At 37.2% G+C, this 26,609-nt stretch overlaps 1 protein-coding gene across 11 annotated transcripts in view; it reads right to left on the reverse strand.

Annotated features, from left to right (window-relative positions):
• The window catches only part of MPDZ (multiple PDZ domain crumbs cell polarity complex component), a 228,186-nt gene that overhangs the window by 19,364 nt on the left and 182,213 nt on the right, over window positions 1-26,609 (reverse strand). For 6 of the 11 annotated variants that reach the window (XM_036737847.1, XM_036737842.1, XM_036737839.1 and 3 more), the window contains 9 exons: window positions 25,605-25,685; window positions 14,763-14,855; window positions 14,575-14,649; window positions 13,843-14,017; window positions 11,497-11,642; window positions 9,836-9,919; window positions 9,487-9,680; window positions 4,983-5,130; window positions 1,721-1,807 (listed from right to left, as the gene is read on the reverse strand). In XM_036737847.1, coding sequence (XP_036593742.1) covers window positions 1,721-1,807; window positions 4,983-5,130; window positions 9,487-9,680; window positions 9,836-9,919; window positions 11,497-11,642; window positions 13,843-14,017; window positions 14,575-14,649; window positions 14,763-14,855; window positions 25,605-25,685 — 1,083 coding nt within the window. Of the gene's footprint in view, window positions 1-1,720; window positions 1,823-4,982; window positions 5,131-9,486; window positions 9,681-9,835; window positions 9,920-11,496; window positions 11,643-13,842; window positions 14,018-14,574; window positions 14,650-14,762; window positions 14,856-25,604; window positions 25,686-26,609 lie in introns of all 11 variants that reach the window. The other 5 variants (XM_036737846.1, XM_036737841.1, XM_036737838.1 and 2 more) reach the window with 1 other exon arrangement.

Below are 26,609 nucleotides of genomic sequence, written 5' to 3' on the forward strand. Positions count from 1 at the left end.
TGAAGGAACTCCCTCTGCCAATGTAAGCTGGCATCTTTTATGCAATTTACAGGCTGGAACATTGAGAGATTAAGTGACTTGCCCAGGGGAAACAGCCCTAAGGTCTCAGAGGCAGTTTTTGAGCCCAGCTCCTTCTGGCTGCAAGACCAGCTTTCTATATATGATACTAAACTGCTTCTATTAACTTCTTAATCTTGAACTATATAATGGGATAATGTATGTGTGGTGATCTATGTGTTGTTCATTTACACAAAGGAAATGAATTTAAATTAGGACAGGAGGAAATTATACTGGATTATTAAGAATTTTCTGCTTTAAGTTTAATGACATTAGAGTGTGCTATCATAGAAGATTTTAAAGAAATGGCAGCTGGGTTTCTTTCCAAGATAGTTTTGGTGGAATCCTACTTAAAAAGACAACAGATTTTTGGGAGGAGACTTAAATTTTCCTAGTGCTATGAGCCCATGCTTTGTGGGGGGAGGTGTTCTCCAGCAAAAAAAAACAAAAACAAAAAAACACCCAAACACCTCATATTAGATAATCATTTCTTTTGCATATTTTATTTTTTTTGTTGTCTCCACTAGGACTTAGTGTCAGCGATAACTATAAATTAGTTAACTAGTTTCCACACACATACACATCTCACCCTGTGTTTCCCTACTACCACTAGAATAAAATATGAACTCCTTAGCCTGACATTTAAATCTCTGCCAAATTCATTTCCAACCAACCTTCCCAGCTTTATTTCACAGTATTCCAGCCAAACAAGACTATAAGCTCTTCTGCAGTCTCATTCTTCCTTCTCCCTCCTCCATACACTTATATAAGCCATCCACCACACATGTAATGTGCCCCTTCCTCACCTCCTTTTGCAATATTTTTTTCCCTTTAATATCCAGCTCAAGTAGCACCTCATGTGTGAAGCCTTTCCTACCCACTCGCCCCATACAGGTATCATGATCCCCCTGCTCAAACATTTGACCTGGATTTACTCTTTCCTTCTTCTACCTTGATTGGCTAACCTGTGTATACATTCTATTCTTTTCATTATACTGCAAACAACTTGAAAGCTTTGAAACTTCATTATGACCTAGCACAACAACGCTTTTTATGCTGTAGTTGTACAACAAATGGTTGACGAATTGAATTGCCTCATGACTTTGGAAGCTTCAAATATCAAAACTGGGTCTTGGTTTCTGTAGTTTTCTCTTTAGCTAACACTGTGTACTCTAATGATTGCATGTGGTCCTAATATGGACCTCTTTTTGGGGGTGGGGCTTGTGGGGTAAGGAATACTGACTCAGTTGATGTGTTGGTTAGCTTTACTGAACTGAGTCTATCTTTCCTTCCTTCCTTCCTTCTTTCTTTCCTTCCTTCTTTTCCTTCTTTCTTCCTATTCTTTATCAGATAGGATGACTCTGGGGAGGAGAGTGGGGAGAGATCTATGTATAGATGAAGGTGATGTAAAAGCAAAAGCTATAAATATATATATTTTTAAAAATAAAAAGCTAAAAATGGATTTGGTTATAAGGTAATAAACTGATTTTCATCCAGCCCCCCTGCCTTAAAGGAAAAAATAAAGTTTCCATGTTCTTCACTTGCCCCTACCAATGACCTTTTGATTCAGTACTATGTGACCTCAATGGTCTTATGATACATTTAATTTGTTTGTGGTATAAGGAGGCAGAATTCTGCTCTTTGGAATGCCATAATTACCAACCTGGCTACTTTGGGATGTCCTTCTCTCTGAATGGAATGGACCTGTTTTGATTCTTCCAACTTCCAATCTTACTGTACCTAGAGAACACTGAAGAACAGAACACTGAAGAATTGTTAATTTTTATGGAAGTCTTTCCATAAAATGCTGCATTCAGATTTTATGTTACTTTATGTTTCCACAGGCTGATTTTTGGAAAGGTTGCTCCTTTTAGAATACCTTATAAGCAATGAGTTCATTGTGCAATAGAGCCCATGTAGATTGTATCTATCAAGGCAAGGGGAAATGGGGAGTTGGGTAATTATCTAGTGAAACTCATTGATCTAGACAAAAATATGAATTGAATTAAATAACTGTGTTTTTTTAATCCACCTCTTTTCTTCTCCTCAACACCAAAGTTATTCAGATAATTGCCCTAATTCTCCATTTCATTTTGCCTGAATATTACAATCACAAAAGGGTTCCTCTTATGTGTACAAAAAGATAAACAAAAATTTTGGCTTAAAAGGCTGTATTGTTAAAATCAAACAGAAAGCATTATAGATAAAAAATATCTTTGAGATAAGACATACTATAATGGATTAGAAGAGCAATTCATGCAGTCCCATATTTCATCTTTGACCATGAAGCCAAAGCTTATTTTGTAGACATGTACAATACCTGCTACTTATAACTTCAACTTCAAAAGACTATAAGAAGGGAAGTATGGGATATATGACTACAATTTCTAGAGCCAGTGGGTGAAAAGGGGATCACAATTATGTCAGAAATTATGTTATGTTAGCGATGTTTTCTAAAAATTGAGAGAAATGTGTCAATACTTTTTATCATAAATATAATTCCATGCTAGTTTCTTATATAGCCTACAAATATCACCAAGAAATTATACAAGAAATCTTTTTATACAATTGAGTGGTAATACTGTTGTTACCAGTGATACGTTTTTTTAGCTGGTCAATGAGTCATGTAAGTGACAACTTGAACAAGAGTAAAAGAGTGAATAAAAAGGCAGTATTTGGTACCATGTGACTAAATCAGGGAGATGGTCTTCCATTCAGAATAGGGCTGGTTAATTCTGGTTCCCAGGGTCTGTCTTAATGCACAGTTTCAAACCTCTAAAGCATCTGACATGGAATGAAAAGTACATAGTACCACTCCCAAGGCTCAAGGAGAAAGCAAAAAACTATCACAGAGACCAGAGTCAGAGGAAAGATACTCTATGTATAGGGTATGAGACCATAATATGTAAAAAACAGCACAGAACACAGGCTGGATTTAGGCCTAGGTTGCAGACTAGAAAAAAAGCATGCTTTAAATTATCTTCCTTTCTCTCTATTGTCTCTACTCAAGGCAGCTGGTGGCACTGCGGATATAGTGCTGAGCCTGGAATCAGGAAGACCTAGGTTCAAATCCAACCTCAGAGAATAATCATGTGACTCTGGGCAAGTCATTTAACCTCTGCAATTTCCTCAACTGTAAAAAAAAGTAATAATAATAGTACCTATACCTCAGGGCTGTTATCAGGATCAAATGAGGCAACATTTGTAAAAGTGCTTAGCACGCAGTAGATGATATATAAACGTTCCTTTCCTTTTCTTCCTCCTCCATTGGTCTAAGCGGGAGGCACCATTTCCCTTCCTTCACAAGCAACGGGCTAAACTTCTATGTGTGTGCTTTTTATTTCCCTTTCATCCTTGAAGAAAATCAATCTCAGGGGATCAATGAGGAAGGATGACCCTCTTGCTTCATTACCTCTTCCTCTGTCTTCTATCAGCACAGGAAGAGAGATAGTACAGAGGAGTTGTGGGGTTAGGAAGGCAGAAGCCTTCGAGGGGTATCCCAGTTTCTCTTTAAGGTTGGGCATGCTTACAGCCAGCACATATAGTCAAAAAGAAACAAGACCTTTACTAGGATCATCTGGCAGCTGGCTCTACCTGTATTGCCCACAGAGAATGCTGTAGTGCTTAGAAAGGGCAGCCTCACTGCAACATAGCACTGTAACAACGGGAGTTGGCCATTGCTAGATGTTTTCTCCTGCATTTTGGAGCATGTTTCCCTGATGCTAAAAAGGATTGCTCCTGAAGCTCCCCTTTCATCCTTGTGCTTCCCTTCTTAGATTCTCTTCAATTCATCTTGTACATATCTTGCTTGACATAGTTGTTTGTGTGTGGTCTCTCTCCCCAATTATTCTGTGAGCTTCTGAAGGATGGGCCTGCTTTTGCCTTTCTTTGTACATCCAGCACTTATCACCATACCTGGCATGTATTACATACTCAATAAGCCCTTGTTGGCCTAACTTAACAGTGGTGTGCCACGCTGCTAAGGTGAACGAGGTTAGGGCAACAAAGAATTGCAAATGACTTGGTTGTGATGACTATTTCTAAAGGTCAGAAAATGATGGAGCTTTTTGAGCCATTCCTTCTTCCTTAGGGCATGATGAAGGTAGTTTAAGAGATCCTACATGGCCACGGCTGAGAGATCCTGATAAGCTGTAAGGCTTCTTTATCCCTCTCTCTTTCATTAATTCTCCCTCTTCTGCTTTTCCTGTAGTGACCAGGTGATTGGGCCAAGAGTCAGTTAAGTAGAACAGGCTATAATAAGGTTTCTATTTACAATCTAACCTCATCTTCTTTGTATAAGTCTGCATGTGGCTGAAATTTTGGATTTTGATTAAAAAAAAAGAGACTTCCCCATCCATCCAGCATGTCATCTTGATAAATCTGTATGTTTGTTTTAAGATAAAATTTCCCTGAAAGAATTAGCATTCATTTTAGCTCTGCAGCTTCTAAAAATAGTTTGTGCCTTTCAAAGATCTGTGTGTGTGCGTGTGCGTGTGCATGTGCGTGTGCGTGTGTGTGTGTGTGTGTGTGTGTGTGTGTGTGTGTCTGTGTGGTGTTTTACTGAGGTACAATAGTCTATTGAAAACATTCTATTGCCAGTCATCTAAGCTCCGGCAAGGAAGATTGGCCTTTGGCCAACCTCTCCCCATCCAAGAAATTTCCTTAACAGATCTTGAGGATGAAGATTTTATTTACATCATTAAGAGTCCATTTATAATACTCCCTATTACCCAATAAAATGTATACCAATATTATAGATAATTGCACCTAAGATTACCATTTTAAAACTATCAGTGAATTAAAGGATCTTGTTTATTAAAGTGTGATGAGATCAGTAACTGTTAATTGTCATAGCTCACTTTTAAGTTATTTTCTTTTCCCACGGTACCATGCAGCAATGTTATTATTAACTTAAAAATTATTACCTTTAGTAAGGCTGCAACAGCTTCCTGAGTGGCATTACGAACATCCTCCCCATTTACCATTAATATCTGGTCTCCCTGCATCAATCTTCCATCCACATCTGCAATTCCCCCTTTCACAATGTCTGACACAAATACTCCAGTATCATTTCTGCAAATACAAATTTTATTTTCAATTCAACTAATTTTTATTAAGTTCTAATAAGGTGCATGACCCTATCCTCAGCACACGGAATAAAAGCCCAAGATGAGACACGATACACCTTCAAGGAATTTTTACAAAAGATCCTTGGGGGTAAAATATGGAAAGGATACAACTGGGGGAAGACAACATGTAGAATAAGAAATAAATACAAAACATCTTGAACAAAGAAAGAAGACTAACAACCAAGGGAATTAGGGAAGGCTTTGGGGGAAGGTAGCAACTATGACATCATTTTTTTTCTAGCTACAATGCTTCAACATTTGCTTCAAGAAATGACTTTTTTTTTTGCTTATAAAGTTAACTTTATTACTGTGACTCTAGGACATAATTATAGTTAAGACTAAACTTGAGGAAGTATTGTTAATATTAAAATAGATTTAAGGAATATTTTAAACCAATCAATAACAGAGTCTCATAGGAAGAGCTAGAAGGAACCTTGGAGGTCATGTAATCCAGCACCTCACACATTTTACAGAGGAGTAAACTGAGTAACCAGGAGGTCATCCTAGGCCATACGGGTAATGGCAGAGACAAGATTCAATCCTGGTCCCTCCCATTCCAAAGCCCACATTTTGCTTTACTTTTTTCCCCTATTGTTTCATTCTGCCTCTTAATCTATAAATAAACATTTATTAAGATCAAATGACTGATGTCCATTTTCTCAAAAACAAAACAAAACAAAAAAACCCAAGGTATCTAAAACTGGTGGCTAGTTTGGATGATTTAATTCATCTATCACATAAATACAGGTCTAGAGGTAAGCACCACATCGCTTTGATTTTTTGGTTTTAATTACTAGTACAGTTGATTTGGAGATAGCTAGGTGGCTCAGTAGATAGAGTGCTGGAACTAGAGTTAGGAAGACCTGAGTTCAAATTTGACCTCAGACACTTACTAGCTGTGTTACCCTTAGCCTCTGTTTGCCTTAATCCACTGGAGAAGGGAATGGCAAACCACTCTAGTATATTTGCCAAGTTAAGTCCATCCATAGTCACAAAGAACTGGACATGATGTAACAAGAAGAACACAGTTGATTCATACAGTAGACTCTTACTAAACCACATCAGCCCCTCATAATCACCATTTCCCCCTCACAGAATAAGAATAAGTCTATAAATCCTTGTATATGAATAGGTTTTTATACTCAAGCATACCAGTCTTTATTAGCTATGAATATGTTAGCATGATATAATGAGAAGATCACTACCTAGGTCCCAGGTTCTAATCTGGGATCTATCACTAACTAGCTTTTGTTGGAGAAACCAGGTTTCTTTCTAGGTCTTGGTTTCCTTACTTGTAAAACGAGTAGAGTTGGAGTAAAAGAAGAATAGTATGGAGAAGGGTACACTCATTAGAGTCATAGGACCCAAGTCAAATCCTGACTCCGCCACCTTCCTGTGACCTTAAGTAAATCATTCTATCTCTTTAGGCCTTAGTTCTCTCATCTATAAACTAAGGGGATTAGATTCCATGGATTCTCTCATTCTTTCAATAAAAACAGCAATTATATGTCTTGTAGGAAACTGAAATAATAGTTTGGTCGCACAATGGGAAGAGTGCCTGACGTAGAGTCAGGAAGACCTGAGTTCAAATCTAGTCTCAGATATTTAGTAGCTAGGTGATCCTGGGCAAGTCATTTAACCTCAGTTTCCTCATCTGTCAAACCTCACCAGGGCCATTGTGAGGATCAAACGACCTAATAATTGTAAGGCACTTAGCACAGTGCCTGGTACACAGTAAGTGCTGTATAAATGTTGGCTTTATTAGCCATTATTCATTACCATTGGATAAAAGGATATCACTAAGATAATCATCACTGATCAGCTTCAGTCAGCACGGCACAGCACAAACAGAAACTATTACAATGAATGGAAGCTCTTAGAGAATAGCAATCAGTTTTTTCCTTTCCTTTTTAAAAATGTTTATATCTTCACCACCTAGCATAGTGCCTGGCAAACAGTAGGCATTTAATAAATGCTTACAGATGGACTGCATGGATTCCTTGTCAAAGGACTCGGGGTCAAATGCTAACTACGCTACTTAGTACCTAGGTTCTAGTTTCCTCATCTGTGGAACGAAGAGGACTGGACTTAAAATGACCTCTAAGGTTCTATCCACATCTAAATCTATAATCCTATGGTCTCAAAGAATGACATCTTAAGTGAGGGTCATTCCTGTTCCTTGTTAAAATTAACCTATTTACTATAAGGGAAGATCATTCACAAGGAAATGGGGGTTGCAATATAAAAGGCCATAGTCACTGAGATTTTAATTCATTTGGAAAAAGAAGTCAGAAAGTTTCTTTGGGATCACAAGTTATCTGAGGTCAGGAGGAAAGGCCAGAGAGTTAAGGATTTAATACCCCCAAGACTGACACCCTATAACCTCTGCTGGGGCAAAACACCATCCGGAAGGCTTTGCTTCTGTCTTCTCTGCTGTAAAATGGGAAGGCAGGATCTACTCAGCAGGGCTTTTCTATTTTTCTCCTTCAGATTAATTGTTTCATGAAAATGAATTGCCCAGGAAAGGCAATTTAATTTTACAAATGCTCATTACCTCACAAGGGCACCTGTGTAAAAAGTCTTGGTTAATTATGACCAAAGGGAGTACCAGAGGAGACTAGAGGAATTATGAGGTGGTCAAGGGAAGTGGTTAACGTTTCTTCCTCAGAGAACAATAAAACTCACAGTGAGTAACCATCCCTGTCATAACTAGAGTCCTGGTCCCTCTTACAAGCAGAGAGCCGAACTCAACAAATTCTCAAGGGCTTATTCAAAAATTTTGATCTCACTATCAAAAAAGCATTGCAGCAAATAGACATTTGCTTAATGCACATACATTTTACTGAGTGGGAATAAAAGAGTGAATGTTAACTGCATTCTTATTGAACTATCTGTCTACTTCTTACGGGTGAAATGGGTTTATAAAAGATCTGGACAAAGGCAGGTTTTGTAACCTCACCTCACTGAATTAATGCAAAATGTTTCAGAATATTTAAAAGGAACCTTTAAATTGCTGGACCAAAGTGACTAAAGCATGAAGTAACTTAGCCTATTAGCTAAGTGGCACAGGAAGAGAGTGCAGGGTCTGGAGTCAAGAAGTCCTAAGTTCAAATCCGGCTTCAGATAGTAACTATGTGATTCTGGGCAAGCTTGTTTGCCTCAGTTTCCTCATCTGTAAAGTGAGCTGGAGAAAGAAATGGCAAACCATTCCAGTCTTTGCCAAGAAAACCTCAAATGGTGTCACAAAGAATCAGACATGACTGAAATGACTGAACAACATAAAACTCAGCCCATTGCTGATTCTCCATTAGCATTTAAGTCAACTATAACACAGAAAACATATAAATATGACATGAATTGCTTAGAGGGGGTTTTTCCAAATTCTCTTTGGTCAAACTCTGGAATCTTGCAGGAACTCACAAGGAAACCGTGGAGTGTTTTTCAAGTTGTTTTATACTTCTGACAATTGTGAATTTTTGTTCGAACTTTAAATTTGAGTAATTATATATTATTTCTGAATCTGATTCCCTTTTCAACTCCTTTCATTTTAGAAAAGTGTTCTGTAACCTTCAAAGTACAACAGAAATGAGAGTTTCTATTATCTTTACCAGATAGTGGTACATTTGTCACCAAGTACAATCAATGACTTTATCCAATAGTGAACAAACAGCATAAGCCCTGCCACTGATTTAAGTCAATGAACATTTCTTAGGGCCTGATCTGCACAATAAATAATAATTTACATTTATATAGTGCTTTAAAGTTTTCAATATATTTTCCTTAAAACATACACATGAGGTAGATAGTACAAGTATTACTGTCATCCTCATTTGTAAAATTAGGAAACAGAGTCCAGGAGAAGTTGTGAAGTAACTTGCTAAAGCTTACACAATAAAAGTCAGAACTGGGTTTCAAACCCAGGTTCCTCTTAACGCTAAATCCAATGCAATTTTCAAAATTAAAGGCTTCCTCCAGTAAAACATAGAGGAAAATATTATTATAATTCCCTCTCCTACCTTACTATTCTAATATTTAGATCTTTACTTATCATATTTATTATTTCAGAACCAAAAGGAAGAAATATAAACATAAATGTTGCTTTTATCAATGTACCTCTACATTTTATCAGAATGTAATAACGTATTCAAAGTTTTGTGATGCTATGCAGTAATATGTATTGATTCTATGAAATAAATAAATATTTGCATATGTCCATGGCCCACACACAAATGTTCCTAGACTTTAGATTGTTTGAAAGCCCCCCTTCCCTGATGTAAAGAATAAATTTGCCTTTTCATACCTTTTTCCAACAATACTCAATCCAAGCCCTTTTCCAGGCTTCTTTTGCAGTTCTACATTGAACATGTCATACATGTCCTCCTCCTTATATTGGGCCTCATCCCTGTAGATAGTCAGGCGCACTTTCTGAGGCGTCTGCCTCAGTACATTAATGGCTTCATCATGTGTAGCATTCCTGAGATCGATCCCATTCACCTGGACCAGAATCAGACATGGACTGTGAGAAACTGGGCTCGTGAAAAAGAGTCAAAAAACCAAACCAAACCAAACGAAACAAAACTAAACCAAACCACCTCCTTTTTCATAACCAAGAAGGTCTTACACATATTCTCTAAACACTAAATCCATACCTCTAAAATCTGATCCCCAGCCCAAAGTCTCCCATCTTTACAGGCAGCTCCTTCTTCATAAACTTCATGGATAATAATGGCACCCTGTGGAGTAAGAAGACAAGTTATTTTTTGTGTTCTCCCCACTCCAGCAAAGAAAAAAAAGACACAGCCTAAATTCACCGAATAACATGGGCTGAAGTATTACTGAATAAGATAAAAATATGTATGTGAGAGCACCACTTTTACAAAATAATCTTATGCAAACTATTGTGACATAGTGAACAGAATGGTCAATTTGAGAGTCAGGAGACCTGGGTTCATATCCCAGCTTGAACACTTATTATCTGTCTGACCAGGGCCAAACCACTTCCCTTTTCTGTACCTTGGGTCCTTCACCTATAAAATAGGAATCATAATAGTTGTACAGCATGTCTTATAGGGATGGCAAGATGAAACTGCTTAGTAAATTACAACAACAAAAAAAACCCAAGCCTGTATACAAATATTTGCTATTAATAGAATGTAAAAATTCAAAAGATACTTTTCAAACTGAAATTATTAAGGCACAACAGACAGACATCTCTGGTACTCAAAAATATTTAAGATTAATTTATAGCTATCTAAACTTAAAAAAATCCTCACAGGGTATATCTGGGTCATCTCAAAGGTTATGAATACATACAATTTATATAAGTTGTGGATGACAAGAAGTTTTGAAATCTGAGCATCACAAAACACTGCCAATCTCACAAAACCTTACTATTCCATTTTTTTAAAAAATAATGAGCAATTGAAGCTACCATCGAGTCCAGAGAAGATCAGATGCTCTATTATTTTTTATGTAGTAATAAAATATGGATCATAGTTCTAGAGTTTAAAAAAAAAGGGTATTCTTGGGTTAGTTCACACCAGATCATGAGAGCTAATTTTCAGTGTGAACATCTACCCCTCAGAAATCAGTAAATATTATAAATCAGGCCTTGATTTATTGTTTTCTTGATTACCTGGACTTTAGAAAGCAATAGAGAAAAATTTAAAGATACGTATTATACTTAAAACTGTATCATGCATACATTTTCCCCCCCACCCCGCCCTGAGCCAGTTTGAAGTGACTTTAAAAGCCTTTTAATTGAACACCTCATTTTATAGACGAGGTAATAAGGTCCAGTGAGGATCAGTGAAGTCATATCCTTTGACTCCGCAGCCAGTACTCTCATCAAAGATATGTCTAACTAGAAAAGGAAGCAGGCTGGTTGTATAAAGAGAGGGGATAATGAACAGAAAACCCTAGCATCTACATGTTATTAAAATAATCAGAAGAAGGCCATTGGAGTACCAGATGGACTCTATGGAAAGACATATGCTAACTTGTATTGATAGAAAGGTTCCTGTTCCAGGAGACTCTTAAATCAATGACATCACAGATCCAGTCACTATTCATTTATTATCTATAACCTAGAGCAACCCTGTGAAGAAGGCACAGGCACTAACTATACTGTATAGGTATTCTTTAGCTACACTTTGCAGAGGAGGAAATGTAGGTTCATAAATGTTAAGTGATTTTTTTTCTATGGTTATATAGTGAGTATTTGAACCTAGGTCATCCTGATTCCAGCTCCAGCACTGTGTCCACTCTGCTTGCTTCTTATTGTGAGGTATTTACCACCTTAAATGCTCACCAGCAAAGTGTCTGCTCCTCCAACAATGCTCAATCCAAGCCCAGTGCGTCCTTTGGAAATGTCAATCGTTGTTTCACAGCCAGGGATAATTGGACAGGTCGCTGGGTCAGATGGGAAAGTGGCTGGGGTAGAAGACCTGCTTGTGCCTTAAAATAGAGAAGATAAACTTTATTAACAGATTGAAGAAGTAGAAACTGAGTTAAAGTTGCAAGGATTCATTGATATATTTGGTTCCTGGCAAAACTTCCCACCAAGTTATGTGATGCATTTTTCAGTTTTGTGATTCTATGCAATAATATAAATTGATTCTATTAAATAAATATTCGCCTATGTCCATGACCCACACACAAAAAGATAAATAACAAGATATTTTATTTAAGATATTATAAGATAAATTAAGATAAACAAAAAGATAAATTAAAAGAGCTGAATAATCTCAAACTGCAGGGCACAAAACACCTTCGGCAATTTTTGGTTGGAGACCACACCATCATTTTTACTTTTTTTTTCTTTGATTCTATTCACATACATCTGTGGTATAATGGTTACTTGTCTATAACATTTTAAGGATTATAAAGTACTTTCCTAACTTAATATTCTTTAGGAAATAAATGCAGTATTGTCATCATCATTTTAAAGGTGAGAAGGCCGAGGGCCTCAAAGAAACATGTGAGCTGTACGACCTTGGATACTGAACCTCTCCATTCCTTAAGTTTTCTCATCTACAACACAAGGGGTTTAAATGACATGACCTCAAAGATCTGTCTATGGTTCTATTATCCTAAATCATTTGCTCAAAATCACACTAAGCAGCGTCAAGACTGGGAACTCGAAGTCAGGTCCCCTTTTCTTATACCTAGTGCCTGATTTAATAAGGTATTAAGAGAAAGTTTCAAAATCATAACGATTCTTCCCCTTTGTGTTCATGATGTAAATTAAAATTATATATTTAGTTTTATGATATTCTTCATTTAATATGTAACCCAAGAACTAATTTTAAGAATGCCAAGCAATAATAGCTTAAGTTTGAGATAAGATGTTCTCTTTTTAGAAATTACAGATAGACTACTTTCTTGCTTCTAAAATGGTAAAAACAGGTGTAAAGTATTTTCTTCCCTTATGCTATTTTTACATGTATGATTTCAAATTATTTGGGGAATGCTATTCTGGGAAGAGCAGAAAACTTAATGAAAGGGGAAATTTTCTAGAAAATCTTCAAACATTTTAATGAATTGGCACATGTTCTCTATATAAAGTATTTCTTTCATCAGATACGTACTATTTTGCTTTGAGATACTGTTTTGAACTATTTTTTGAATGTTTTGAACTACTGTTTCCCTAAAAAGCAGTCCAAAAAAATGTGAATGTTTCAGGTTTTTTTATGCCAAAACAGATGAATCCTTTGGGGTTGTTAACATAACCAAATGGTTTCCCTACATTTCACAGTCAAGAACATAAAACAGTTTTTTAAAGTTAAGATGGTGCAAATGCTTTAAAATGTGTTTCTGCATGAATGAGAGGTTTTTATACAAGAAAAAGTTTTCCTAGATAGAAGCACCCACATGTGAAGGAGTAGCAGTAACCCATGTTTACTGCACTTTAATACAAAGCACTTCTCTCACAACCACATTTACCTAATCTCAACTGTGTAGTGTAAGTATTATAATCCCCATTTCAGAGATAAGAAAGTTGTGACTGACAAAAACTAGACAATTTTTGGTTAGGTAGGGTATTTAGTATCTGACTGGAGACTCAAACCTATGCCTCTTAATTGCAAGTCCATCACTTTTTCTATTACATCAAGATGCCCTCACAGTCCACATGTCATGGGATTCTGATAGTGTTTAGACCATGTTATAAAGGAGACCTTCTAGCATTTTCATTAAGCTCCCATGATACATTCTCCCAACACTGACCAGTGCTATACCATATTACATACTACTATTGGTCATGGTATAATGAGATGCCAATACATAGTGGTTTTATTTGAAGTACAAAGAGAACAAAAAGATCCGAGTTTTCTAACCTGTGGATCAGACGTAGACTATAGACTGTAGAGCTTTTCTTTCCATAATAGAAAGAATAATATATCCAGGCCACATCTTCCCTTGAGATCACATTCCCAAGTGGAGTGAAACAAGTCTATGTAGGACCCCCTAAATTACATATAATGTGTAGGACATCCGATATGAAAATTTTGACCTAGGGCTGTCACTCACAAGCATGCTTTTAGAAGCACTAGGTAGGCTACTGCCTTCTTTACAGTGACTATCTGCTTGAATTGGGATTCCTGTATACATACAGACTTCAATCTCTGAGACTTGAAGCTTACAGTACTACCCTTACTTCTGATAGGTTCAGGTTCTGGAGATCCAGAAGGGGGCATCACCGGAGCTTGTGAGATGTTCTTTTTTTCTCCAGTGGATACACTGAGAGTTGACTGGACAGGCTGGACTTCTGGGTCCTCTGCATTAATAGTAAGTTTCACTGTGTTCTTTGCAGTCTTCAAAAGATTTATAAACTGGTCGAATGAAACAAAATTAATTAGCAAATTATTAAACTAAAGGAATCAGGACACTGATATCCCCTGAGGCTTATGCTTTCTAGGATTAAGAGAAGAAATTAATATATTTCACATCCAGTTTCTTCATCTAAAATGTAAACTTTGGACTAGATGATTTCCAAGATTCCCTTTAAGCTCTAAATATTGGAGTTCCTCTATTAGGCTACGTGTATCTGGGAACAATTGGATCTGTGAATATATGACTACAAATGTTACTTTGGTTATAAGACTGAGAGAGGATCTTGTTAGGATCCAAGGAAGTTTAATTATTTTCAAGGAAAAGTAATAGTTATTCAGTCAGCCAACCTGTAACACACACACACACCCACACCCACACACACACACATGCACACACACACTATACATAAATATGCATATACATGGAATTAAACTGATGTATATTTTGCAAACATGCCAATCATATGTGTACTTTCACTAATACGAAGCAGACACACACACCCACGTACTTGGCTATAACTGTTTTATCAGTCACTCTCCTAATTTTATAAAGGTACCTTTTCCACAGGATAGCCCACAACAACTTCATCATCCACTGCTAAGATTTGATCTCCAACTTTGATACGTCCATCCTAAGAAGAAAAAGGAAATTTTCTGATCCTTTTTTTTTTCCTTAGGAGCAATACCCTACCTCTTCTCCATGTACACACTACATTACACTCTACAACAGCCAGTAAAATCTCACCTTTGCTGCTACTCCATGATCAGTTAGACTCTTTATGACCACTCCATTAAGTGTATCTTCTTCACTGATGGCAATGCCCAAACCCCCTTGATCCTAGAAAAATCAAGACCAGAGGAATCAGACAATTTTAAGTAAAGAATTTTAATTTCCTCCCAAAGAAATGTATGCAGGTGTAATATCTTCTGCTTGCCATATCCAACACTTGATAATAGAGAAATAGTTGAAAATTTATTTAAAGTCCACTGTTTAAAGAACTTAAGATCTCTACTCTTCCCTCAAGGCTTTACAATTTCATCCTTAAGATTTGATTCATGTTCTCACATCCAACCCCTTTTGCAACTGAAGCAGAAATATCTGGTTAACTTTAAGTATAGTCTCAGCTACCAAGGACCAGCTGAGCCAATTTGAGGGAGGATCATCTACAGGTGGTTTTACACTGCATGGTGGATTTATTTTGGAGCCATAGAAAATGATCTCCTAAATCATGGAGGGGTTTGGTGGTGCATTAGTGGAAGAAAAATCCACAATGATGAAATCATGTATCTTTCAAAGCACTGAAACAAGTATGTTAAGCAGCTAATAAATATGCATTTTCCATCTAACCAATAATATGCGTGTAGAACTTGGAAAAGTTATCTGAGACATATGTCTGATCTTCCTATATCTCTGGTGTGCCTTTCAGAAAATACGTCCTTTCTTTTCACTCCTCCCCTTCCCTGTCCTATTCTTTTCTTTATGGTCTTCCCACTCAAAATAAGAGCTGATCCAAATGCAGCCATTAATCTTATCCTCCCTGTGCTATCAAGGGCTTAGTATCCAGAGCCTGTTTCCATGGATACTTGAGTTTTGTAATTGCAGGGCAGGGGTGTCCCAAACTCTGGAGCACAAAGAGTCTCACTGAAAATCTGCCTGAGCCTCAGAATTGAACTCCTTTTATCTATAGTCTTCACATTTTCTTTTATCAAAACCAAATGCTTAATAACATCAGCCTGTGATTCTCTTTACTATTAGGTATAACAACATTAAAATCCGACCAGGGCCAACAATACTTTGCAATTTTTGCCCAGATAGGAGACAAAAAAGTAAAAGGGAGGAATAAGACTGTTCTCATTGCTGATTGAAAATGTATACATGTCCTCCCATGCTTCTTTGCAGAAGTGACAGCCAATGGGTGTGGAAAGTTAAACACACTGTCAGACTTGGTTGATATGCTGGTTAATTTTGCTGAATTGCTTTCTTTTGCCTCTCTTTATTCTTCCTTATAAGGGTTGGCTCTCTGGGCAGCAGGGGTTATATTTGGAAAAGAAAGTGATGTAAAAGCAAAAAGATAATAAAAATCTTTTAAAAGTATATATTGGTGCTTTCCCTATGTAACAACAATGCTACTAGCAGCTGCTGTGGAGGTGTAAGGCCAACAACACCAGCACACAGGGAGGCTGCTAGCATAGGTTCTTTGATCTGCTTTTCTGAGGAAAGCAACTTTAATGGGTTTACAATCTCACTTTATTAAACATACATATATCATTCACTTAGTTGAGGAGCAAAAGTCAGCACCCTGAACTTCAGAGAAAACACAAACAGAAATTATATAAACAGAGCAAATAACACAAATCAGCAGACAGAGCTTCTATTTGTCCATAGCAATACATACATAGTTACAAGAGAGAGAGAGAGAAGCACCAACATCTGGGTTGTCAAAGCCAGGGTGCTCCTTAATGGCTACCCAGTCTCGTCTGGTGAAATCACAGAAATGTTCTTCCAATGAGTGAGCCCCCAAAACAAAATTCTAACCTCAAAGTGTATATATACTTCTTCAAAGTCCGCCCACAGAGGGCATCACAACCATGTGACTGGAACTCATGTGACTTAGGCTTTCTTGTGACTTTAGCAGGTCATCAAAGACTCTTCATTAATCAAAGTCTCTTAATTCGGACAAGGGCAAGTCTCAATCAAAGGCACTTGATTACCTCAGTGCTGAGAAGAACTAGAACTCCAAAAGAAAAAAGAACAAAACAAGAAGTCCCACTTTGCTTGCCATTACACCCTACTTTTGGAGAAAAACTCTTCTAGAATGGCAAAGGAGTGCCTGACTCTCCTGCGAGAATTATTACATGCATGCATTTTCTAAGATCAATTGCTTATTCCTTAACTGATTTTCGTTGTCTATTGATTCATAGGATCTCAGAGCTGGAAGGAGCATGGGATCACTAACATAGAGCTGGAAGGGAAATTAGAAGTCGTTGCATCCAATCCCTTTATTTCACAGATGAGACCTAGAGAAACTAAGTGACTTGCCCAGAGTCACAAAGGTAGGAAGTGTCTGAGGTGGGATACAAACTCATGTCTTTATACCTATAAGCCTAATACTCCATTCTCTATGCAATACTGCCTTGCCTTTCAGAATTCACCTAGTTCAATCTATATCAGAGAAAAAAATCCTTATCTAACTCTAAACATAATCTGCCCTACTTCAGGTAGATGCTACTGCCCAGATGCTGATGGGCACTCAAGGACCAACAGGAGTAAGACATATGGATCGCTTCTCTTCTGTCATGCCAGGTCCCATGGCAGGTGCTGGATTTTCTCTTCTGGATTAATTCTGACCTCTTACACCCCACTCCATTCCACTCTACCTCTTCCTGAGGCAAGCCAGATCCTGACTCTGCTCTAGCCCTCTCATTGATCCCACTCTTCTCAATAGCCATTGTTCAGGTACCATTTCTCCTTCCTTATCAGTTTCACTGCTGCCCTCCAGATCCCTAGATATTGCTATCTGATCTGCTACTGTACACTAAAGTCTTCTGGCTTATCAAAGATGTGTTTGATTTCACTATAATGACCATGTGGCTTTTATATGCTTACTAAAGCTGAACATCGTTTTGTGTATTATGCCTCCTAATTAGGATATCTTTAGAGCTGGGACCATCTAGCTTTGCAACTCATTTGCCCAACATAAAGAATAATGCTTGGTATAGTATAAGCACTTAAAAATTCTTTACAATTCCATTCTGTGACAAGCTGTCATTACGTCTGCAATTAAGGATCTTAGTTTATAGGGAACTCAGTTTTGGGTAGCTCATTTCACTTTTGGGCAACTAATATTGTGACTAAGTTATTCCAGATGTCCAGTCACGTCCACCTGTCTGTGATTTCCACCATTGTTCACGGTTCTGCTCTTCAGAGCCTGGAAAGACAAATCATAGCTCTCTTCTACATAATGACCTTTCAGATACAGGAAATCAACTATCAGGCTTCCCTAAGTTTTCTTCTCTAGGTTAAACATCACCAGTTTCTTCCAAAAATATTCCTACTGTCATGGTTTCAATTCACCTCATTCTGATACCATTTCTATAGATATGCTTGTCAATGGCCTCCTTTTAAATAAGGCACATAAAATTAAACTCAACATTCCAAACTGTGGTCTGACTAACAAAGAGTACAGGAGCTACATTCTTCCTTGTTCTTCATATTATGATTTTATTTTAATGTAGCTTGAAAGCTTTTTCCACTGCCACATGACACTGTTGATTTATATACTAAGCTGTAGTTCCTTAAGCTGCCCAAGTCCTTCCTTACTACATGTACTTTTGTCTAACTACATCTCCCCAATTTTATATTTGCATAATTGGTTCCTGAACTCAAGGAAAGGATTTGCATTTATCCCATTAAGTTTCTTCATAATTAGACTTGGTCCATAATTCGCACCCAGGGAGATGTTTTGGGAATTCTGACTCTGTCATTTAACATACTAGCTTCATGTCATTTATAAATTTCATAAACATACCACTTATGCCTTCAACCAAGTTGTTGATAAAAAATATGGACCAGCAAAGTCCGAAGGATAAGGCTCTGAAGAGCAGAACCGTGAACAATGGTGGAAATCACAGAGCCTGGAAAGACAAATCATAGCTCTCTTCTACATAATGACCTTTCAGATACAGGAAATCAACTATCCATCTTGTCCATGAGGATACCACAGAGACTTTGCTATATCCCTTGTTAAAACTCTTTTACACTATTATGGCATTCATATGACCTACCAGGTTAACAATGCTGTTAAAAAAAGAAAAAGAGATGAATCTTCCATAATCTGTTTTCAATAAATTTATGATGTCTAACAGTGATCATTCAACATACCTGTGGACTACCTTACCTTCATATCAGGGAGTGATACTTTAGAATTAACAACCAATAATTTCTCCTAGGGAGCTAGGTAGCTCAGTGGATAGAGCAATGGGCTTAGAGTCAGGAAGACCTCATTTCAAATGCAGCCTCAAATACATACTAGCTGCGTGACCTTGGGCAAGCCACTTCATTTCTGTTTGCCTCAGTTTTCTTAAATATAAAAATGGGATAATAATAGCACCTGCCTCCTAGGGTTGTTGGGTGGATGAAATGAGATACTTGCAAAGTGCTTAGCATGGTGCCTGGCACATAGTAGGTGATACATAAAAGTTATTATTGTTGTTCTTGTTGCTTTATATTTTCCAATTCTATTGAACACAGTAAGTAGACTACCCAGAGTTCTTAAGGAAGGAGAATCTGCTCTCTATTGCTGCTAGAGAAAACTCTCATTTTTCCAATTTAGGGAGTTAATGAGTAGTTAAATTCTTATCTAGGAGTCAAAGGAGTAGACTACCTAATTCCCACCTTAGAAAAAAATAGGAAAGTAAATCTGCTGAAGACGAAAGTCAAATATCAATAATTTTCTATAGGTTTTGGATTTTCCATGCCACTGCCCCTTTCTATTTGAACAAATAATAATGAATTGACTCTTCATATATTGGCAGTGAGTACAGGCATGACATCATCAAGATCAGTCATTTCTAGGCAAAAGACTTAACTTTTTTTTTGCGTGTGTGGAGGTAGTGTTTAGAAAGAGAAAGGAATCCTGGTTCACAATCTTGGGGTAATCTTTGACTCTATTTCTCAATAGTCCTTATCCTTTATCTCACATATCTCTTACATATCCTAACATTTACAAGTATTGTTGCCAGCTCCTCAAAAAAAATTTTGTATCTGGCCCTACCTTTCCACTTTCACTGCAATCAACATAGTTTAGGCCTAGAGTCCCAGGGGTGGGGAACCTGCTAGATTGAGGACACATGAGGCCCTCTAGGTTCTCAAGTGCAGTCCTTTGACTGAATCCAAACTTCACAGAACAAATATGAAGATTAGCATCCCCTCTCTTCATGGGATAGCTAGCTGGCTCAGTGGATAGAGAACTGGGTTGGGAATGAAGAAGACTCATCTTTCTGAGTTCAAATATGGCCTCAGAGACCAGCTGTGTGATCCTGGGCAAGTCATTTAACCCTGCTTGCCTCAGTTTCGTATCTATAAAATGAGTTAGAGTACAAAATGGCTATATCAGAATAGGTAGGAAATAATTAACAGAAGGAAGGCCCTAGAATAAGAGGGATTTGGAAAGGCTTCTATAAAGTGGGTTTTAATTGCAATGTTTTTTGCTGGAGAAGGAAATGATGAACCACTCCAGTATCTTTGCAAGTTGGACAGACTGAAACTAATGAACAACACCAAACAAACACATCCAATATTTTCAGTTCAGAAAAGATTAAGATATAAATGGAAGGGAAGAGGTCCCTTTGCTTAACTTCAGGGTCAGTCAATCAGTCATTTATTAAGCTTTTGTTACAAACCTATTATGAACAACTCACTATTCCTTTCAATATATAATAAAGTTATCATGTAAGTTTTTATCCTTTCTTCTTCCCTCTCCCACCCCCTGCCCCATCCTAGAGATGGCTACCATTAGCACAAATGGTGTGTGTGCATGCATGTGTGTATGTGTGGGTGTGTGCACATGTGTATAACCATTCTATACCATCTTCTATTTATCAGGAGAATGGCGGAACAAGTTGTGGTATATAATTGTGATGGGATACTACTGTGCTATAAAAAATGATGAGTTTGATGATCTTAGGAAAACAAATAATGAAGAGCAAAATGAGCAGAACCAAGAGAATACTGTATTATACAGTAACAAGAATACTGTTTTAAGAAAGACTTTGAATGACTAACTCATTAACCTTTTAGTAAACAGCTACTATACGCCCATCAGAGTGCTAAGGGGGGTTGGAGGGGGAAAAGTAACAAAGAGTCAAAAGATAGTCCCTGCCCTCAAGGAGCTCACAATCCAACGGGGGAAAGCAACAAGCAAACAAATATGCACAGACAAGCTGTACACAAAATAAACTGGAAATAATTAATAGAGGGAAGACCCTAGAATTAAGGGTGATTTGGAAAAGCTCTAAAGAAGAAGGTGGAATTTTAGCTGGGACTTTGAGTAAGCCAGGAGTTAGAGATGAAGATAGCATTTCAGGCATCAGGACCAGTGAGGGAAAATGCTTGGAGGTGAGATGGAATGTCTTGTTCATGGAACAGCAAGGAGGTCAGTTGTACTTGATACCAGATTACCTGGGGAAGGGGAAGATAAAGTGTAGGAAGACTGGGAAAGCTTAGGACAGGGATTAGCTTATGAAGGGCTTTGAATGCCAAAAAGAGGCTTTTGTACTTGACCCTAGAGGTAACAGAGAATAATAAGAGTTTATTGCATATGGAGATGTCATGGTCAGACCAGCACTTTGTGAAAATTACTTTGGTGGCTGACTGGAGGATGGACTGGGGTAGGGAGATTTGTGTCAGGCAGAGTCACCAACAGTTTATTGCAATAGTCCAGTGTTGGGAGGTAATGAGGACCTGTACTAGGGTGGTGGCAGTATCAGAGGAGAAAAATTGAAGTATGTTGCAAAGGAGAAACTGACAGGCTATGGCAGAAGGATTCGGGGGCAGATTTGGGAGAGCAGTTCAGCTTTGGACATATTGAGCTTAAGATGTCTACTATACATCCAGTTATGGGTGTCTGAAAGGCAGTGGGAGATGAGAGACTAGGGGTCAACAGAGAGGTTAGGGCAGGATAGGCAGATCTGGGAATCATCAGCATAGAGATGATAATTAAATCCAAAGGAGCCGATAAGATCACTAACTGAGAGTATAGAGGAAGAAGAGAAGAGGGCTAAGGACAGAGCCCTGTGGGACACCCATGGTTAATAGGCATGATTTGGATGAAGATCCAGCAAAGAAGACTGAGGAGCAGTTAGTTAAGTAGGAAAACGTCCAGGAGAGAGCGGTGTCCCAAAAACCTAGAGAGAAAGGCGAATTAAGGAAAAGAGGGTGATCAGTATCAAAGGCTGCAGAGAAAGGAGAATGAGGACTGAGAAAAGGCAACTAGATTTGGTAATAAGATCACTCATAACTTTGGAGAGAGCAGTTTTAACGGAATGGTGAGGTCAGACTGTAGGGTTTTAAGAAGAGAGAGAGAGACATGTATAACCTATATCAAATTGCTTACCTCAGAGAGGGTTGGAGAGAATTTGGAACTCAAAATTAAAAAAAAAAGAATGTTAAAAATTGTTTTTACATGTAATTAGAGGAAAAAATAAAATATCATTTAAAAAGAAGGAGAGTGAGAGGAGAGGAAGTGGAGGCACCTATGGTAGATGGCCTTCTTTAGGAGTTTTACCAGAAAAGGCAGAAGAGATATAGGGTGATAATTTAATGAGGCTGGAAGGACCAAGTAAGGTTTTTTGAGGCTGGGAAAGACATGGGCACGTTTGTGGGCACCTAGGAAGCAGCCAGTAGCCAGGAAGAGATCAAAAATAAGTGATAGGATGGGAAAGACAGAGGGGGCAATCTATTAGAGGAGTTGTGGAATGGATCACTTTTGAGGAGAGAAAGATTACGAGCCAATGTGTAGATCTGAACTCAGGAAGATGAGTCTTCTAGACTCCAAGCCTGAGGCTCTATCCACTGCACTACCCAGAAGGGGAGTGCCCTGGTACTTGTTCTTTGTTCAATATTGGTATAAATGTTACCTGAAGGCCTGGGGCAGAGGGAATGGAAGACTATTCTAGTTTGAATATCTATCTCTTTCCAAGCTATAAATGGCTTGGATATAGATTAATGATGAATCATATTGCTTCTGGCATGCTGTTAGTTTCCAAAAACAGAATGTTATATTAGTATTATTTTTCTTTGAAAACTTAATGTCTGTTAAGCTAAACAGAGGGAAAACACATTTGTCTCATCTATTTAATATGGAAGGTATAAAAATCTGGAGAGTTGAGGAGCCTAAATTATTCAGAATGGCAATCTATAGAAATCATTAATTCCCTGCTTCACTTCTGTCAGGGTAGATACAAGTGAGTAGCAAGAATACTTATGTGGAAAAAAAAACAAGTCGATGATAGATCATTCCAAAAAATATAAAGTAAATACGTAAGGAGGCAAATCAAGATGTCTAGGGATAAAGTTGCTTATACTATAAAACAATGAGCAAGGAGAATAGGGATATATGTACACAAAGTAATTCTTGTCTTCAGGGCAGAATCAGAAATGAGAAACTCAGTAACAATCTGCTCACTCTGCTTGTATTTGGCTGAAATGTTTGTCTGACAAACTGGAAAAGGAAAATTCTATGTGCTTCAATGAGCAGGTACTTCTCAATAGTGCAGGATGTGCTAATAATAATTCTGACTAAAATATATGATTTACATGCTAATAATATCTGATATTTTAAAAACATTTAAATGCTAAATTGAAAAAAGTTAGTCTCAGAGGGATTCCTTGTTTGTAAAAAATTTAAGTTTCTAGATATTTCCCTACATAAGAATATATTACTTTTACACAGAATTCTAAAGTTTTAAAATTTAACATATACGGGGGTATGCTGGAGACAGTTCTAATTAGCTTGGAAGAGAGGACTGTTAAATTTCCAGGGTTAGCATTTATATCTCAGTAATTGGTGATCTTGGTAAATCAGAGCTTGATGTATTGTTCTGTTGACACCCTAGACTTAAGAAAGTATTAATAATGAAGATTAAACTTAAATGTGTGCCCTGCGCGCGCGCACACACACACACACATATACACATACACATACATGTGATATGTATATACACATATGTGTATATGTACATACACATACCACACAATATATACACCCCCCCACATATCACACACAGACACACACGTATGTATATTCCAGAGATGTTTTCAGTTGCTTCAGTCATGTCCAACTTTTCGTGACCCCATTTGGGGTTTTCTTGGCAAAGATACTGGAGTGGTTTGCCATTTCCTTCTCCAGCTCATTCTACAGATGAAGAAACTGAGGCAAAGAGGGTTAAGACTTGCCCAGAGTTACACAGCTAGTATGTGTCCGTGGCTGGATTTGAAATCAGGAAAAGGAGTCTTCCAGACTCCAAGCCTGGGGCTCTATCCACTGCGCTACCTCGCTGCCCCAAACAGTTTGTTAAAGATTTAGCAGTACACCCCTGTTTCACTCTATAAACATTGATGATGATGATGATGGCGACTGATGACAATAACTAGCATTTATCTAGCATTTCAAGATTTGCAAAGTGCTTTATATACATTATCTTATTTGCTCTTTCCAACACCCCTGTGTTTATCTGATGATGGAAGACAGAGAGTACAATTATTACTCTCACTTCAAGTATAAGGAAGCTGAGGCTCTAGATGCTAACTGTTTGGTCCAAAATTGCAACAACAATTCTCTTTACTTTTCTTATTTTAATCCATAGAGGCAATTAGCAAGGCTAGGAAGACCTAGATTCAAATATAGCCTCTGACACAAGCTGACTAGATGATCTTGGCCACTTTTCTTCCCAGTGTGTTAGACTAACTCTCTAAGATTCTCTGTTTCAGAGAATGTGCTACCTTGCGTCAGCAGACGTTCCTTCATGCAGTAGTTCTCTGTATTAATGAAATCACAAATCTAATCATCCTTTAATGATCTGTATAAACCATAATATATACATATATATAGCATATGTATTGAGTATAAATGCATACATATATTTTAAAATACCAATATATGTGTATATATACATACACACATTATCTATCTGTCCATCCATCCATCCATCCATCCATCCATCCATCCATCCATCCATCTTTACTAGATCAACACTGAACAAACTTGGGTGTTAAATCTCCCAGGAGTAGTAAAGTGAAGTTCTTAAGGAGTGAGAACATGAATCATTAACAAAGTTTCTTTCAATAGACTGTGTAAAAGTTTTCTTCTCTTCCAAACCCCTATCTCCTAAATGAAATGTGTTTTAAGTCTGCTTAAAATAAGTAAAATTGGAGTGATTCACTTGTACCTTGTAGGGAAGATTCATACACATTTCCAAAATAAATAAGATATATCAGTATTGTAAAATTGTTCAGGTTATAATCCAAGTTTAATAACTCAATACTTTAAAAATGTCAAGTTCTTATGGTCAAACTGAATGCTTATTGCTGTATACATCTAGGTTCCTAATGCCATAGAAAATGAAAAAAAATGTGAAGGCTATCTTTCAAAATGTACAGGATTCAATTATCTGTCTTTCTCTTTTCAGACAAACTCTAAGAAAAAGCCTCCTCTACTTCACTTCTCACTTATCAGCCTTTTTACAATCTGGCTTCAAATCTAATCAATCAACTGAAATTAGTCTTTCTTTATTGTATTTATTTTCTTTATATTTAAGCTATACATACTTATCTATGTCTTTTTGTCTCCTCTATTGGGCTCTGAGTTCCTTACAAGTAGGGATTATTTCATTTAATGTTTGTTTCTCCAGCATCTAAAGGCAGTGCCTGGAACATTACAGGTCCTTAATAAATGTTTGAGTGTAATGGGCTGACTTTTGGTGTCCATTATAAGTGGTTTCCCAGTAAAGTGATTTCTCTTTTAAGCTATTACTTAGAAATTGTTTTGAAAAAACACACAAACTCCATGGCTGTTTAAAGTAGATTTACCTTGGGAAGTTCCAGATGATGAACGTTTTTAAAAGAACTGAAATCTACTGCGATCACAGAACTGGTGGTACTCAATTCAGCCTACAGGAGAAAAAAAAGAATGAAAAAAAATTCAAGTATATTTTCAAACAAAAATACCCATTTTAATCAAAACCATTCAATGGAGTGGAGTTATTATCATCGTCATCATTATTATTATCTTCCAAATTGAGTTGCAACATTTTATAAAATAAATTACCTTCAAGGTTAAATGATTTTCCAAGGTTGCCTAGAATTTCTATGACAAAACTTTATAGAAAGTCTCTAACGCAGTTTCTTAACCTGAGATTCATAAACTTAAAAAAATTTTTTTTGAGAACTATATTTCAAAGTAATTGGGTTTTCTTTGTATATATATATGTATATATCTACATATATATATATACATATACACACATATAATCACATTTAAAAACACTATTCTGAGATGGCTACAACACATATAAAGTTAAAAATCCCCACTTTAAAAACTCAAATGCTGAAACAGCAGGTCCTGCCTCAGCATCTGTCAACCTTTTTTTTTAAATTTTTTTCCTCCTCTAAATGAAATCAATCACTATTTAAATGTGTCAGTTTGAAAACTGTAGACATGCTCTATTTTTCTTATAGTAATAATAATCGCTCTCATTAATAAAGTGCTTTTTTCCCACATGAACATTAGTCAGCTGTTATGAACAGCAATATGTACTTTTCTTCCACACAACTTCAACTGTAAGAGAAACAAAGATTGCAGCAGACATGGTATATTGTCATTGGATTGAGAGAACTTAAAAGATTTAGTAAAAGCTGTCTGTTCATTTGAACATGTATCTACTCAGTAAGTGGCACCATATAGAGGATTCCAAGGCAGTACAAGATACAGAACAAGTTTGTGCTTCACTCTGCACTAAAAGGATGACATTACAAATCAATAACACACTACGGTGTTTAAGGTGATAATGGTGTTGCCCCCTTTGGACCATACAC

Source organism: Trichosurus vulpecula, chromosome 9 (genome assembly GCF_011100635.1).
Source record: "Trichosurus vulpecula isolate mTriVul1 chromosome 9, mTriVul1.pri, whole genome shotgun sequence".
NCBI classification, from domain to species: domain Eukaryota; kingdom Metazoa; phylum Chordata; class Mammalia; order Diprotodontia; family Phalangeridae; genus Trichosurus; species Trichosurus vulpecula.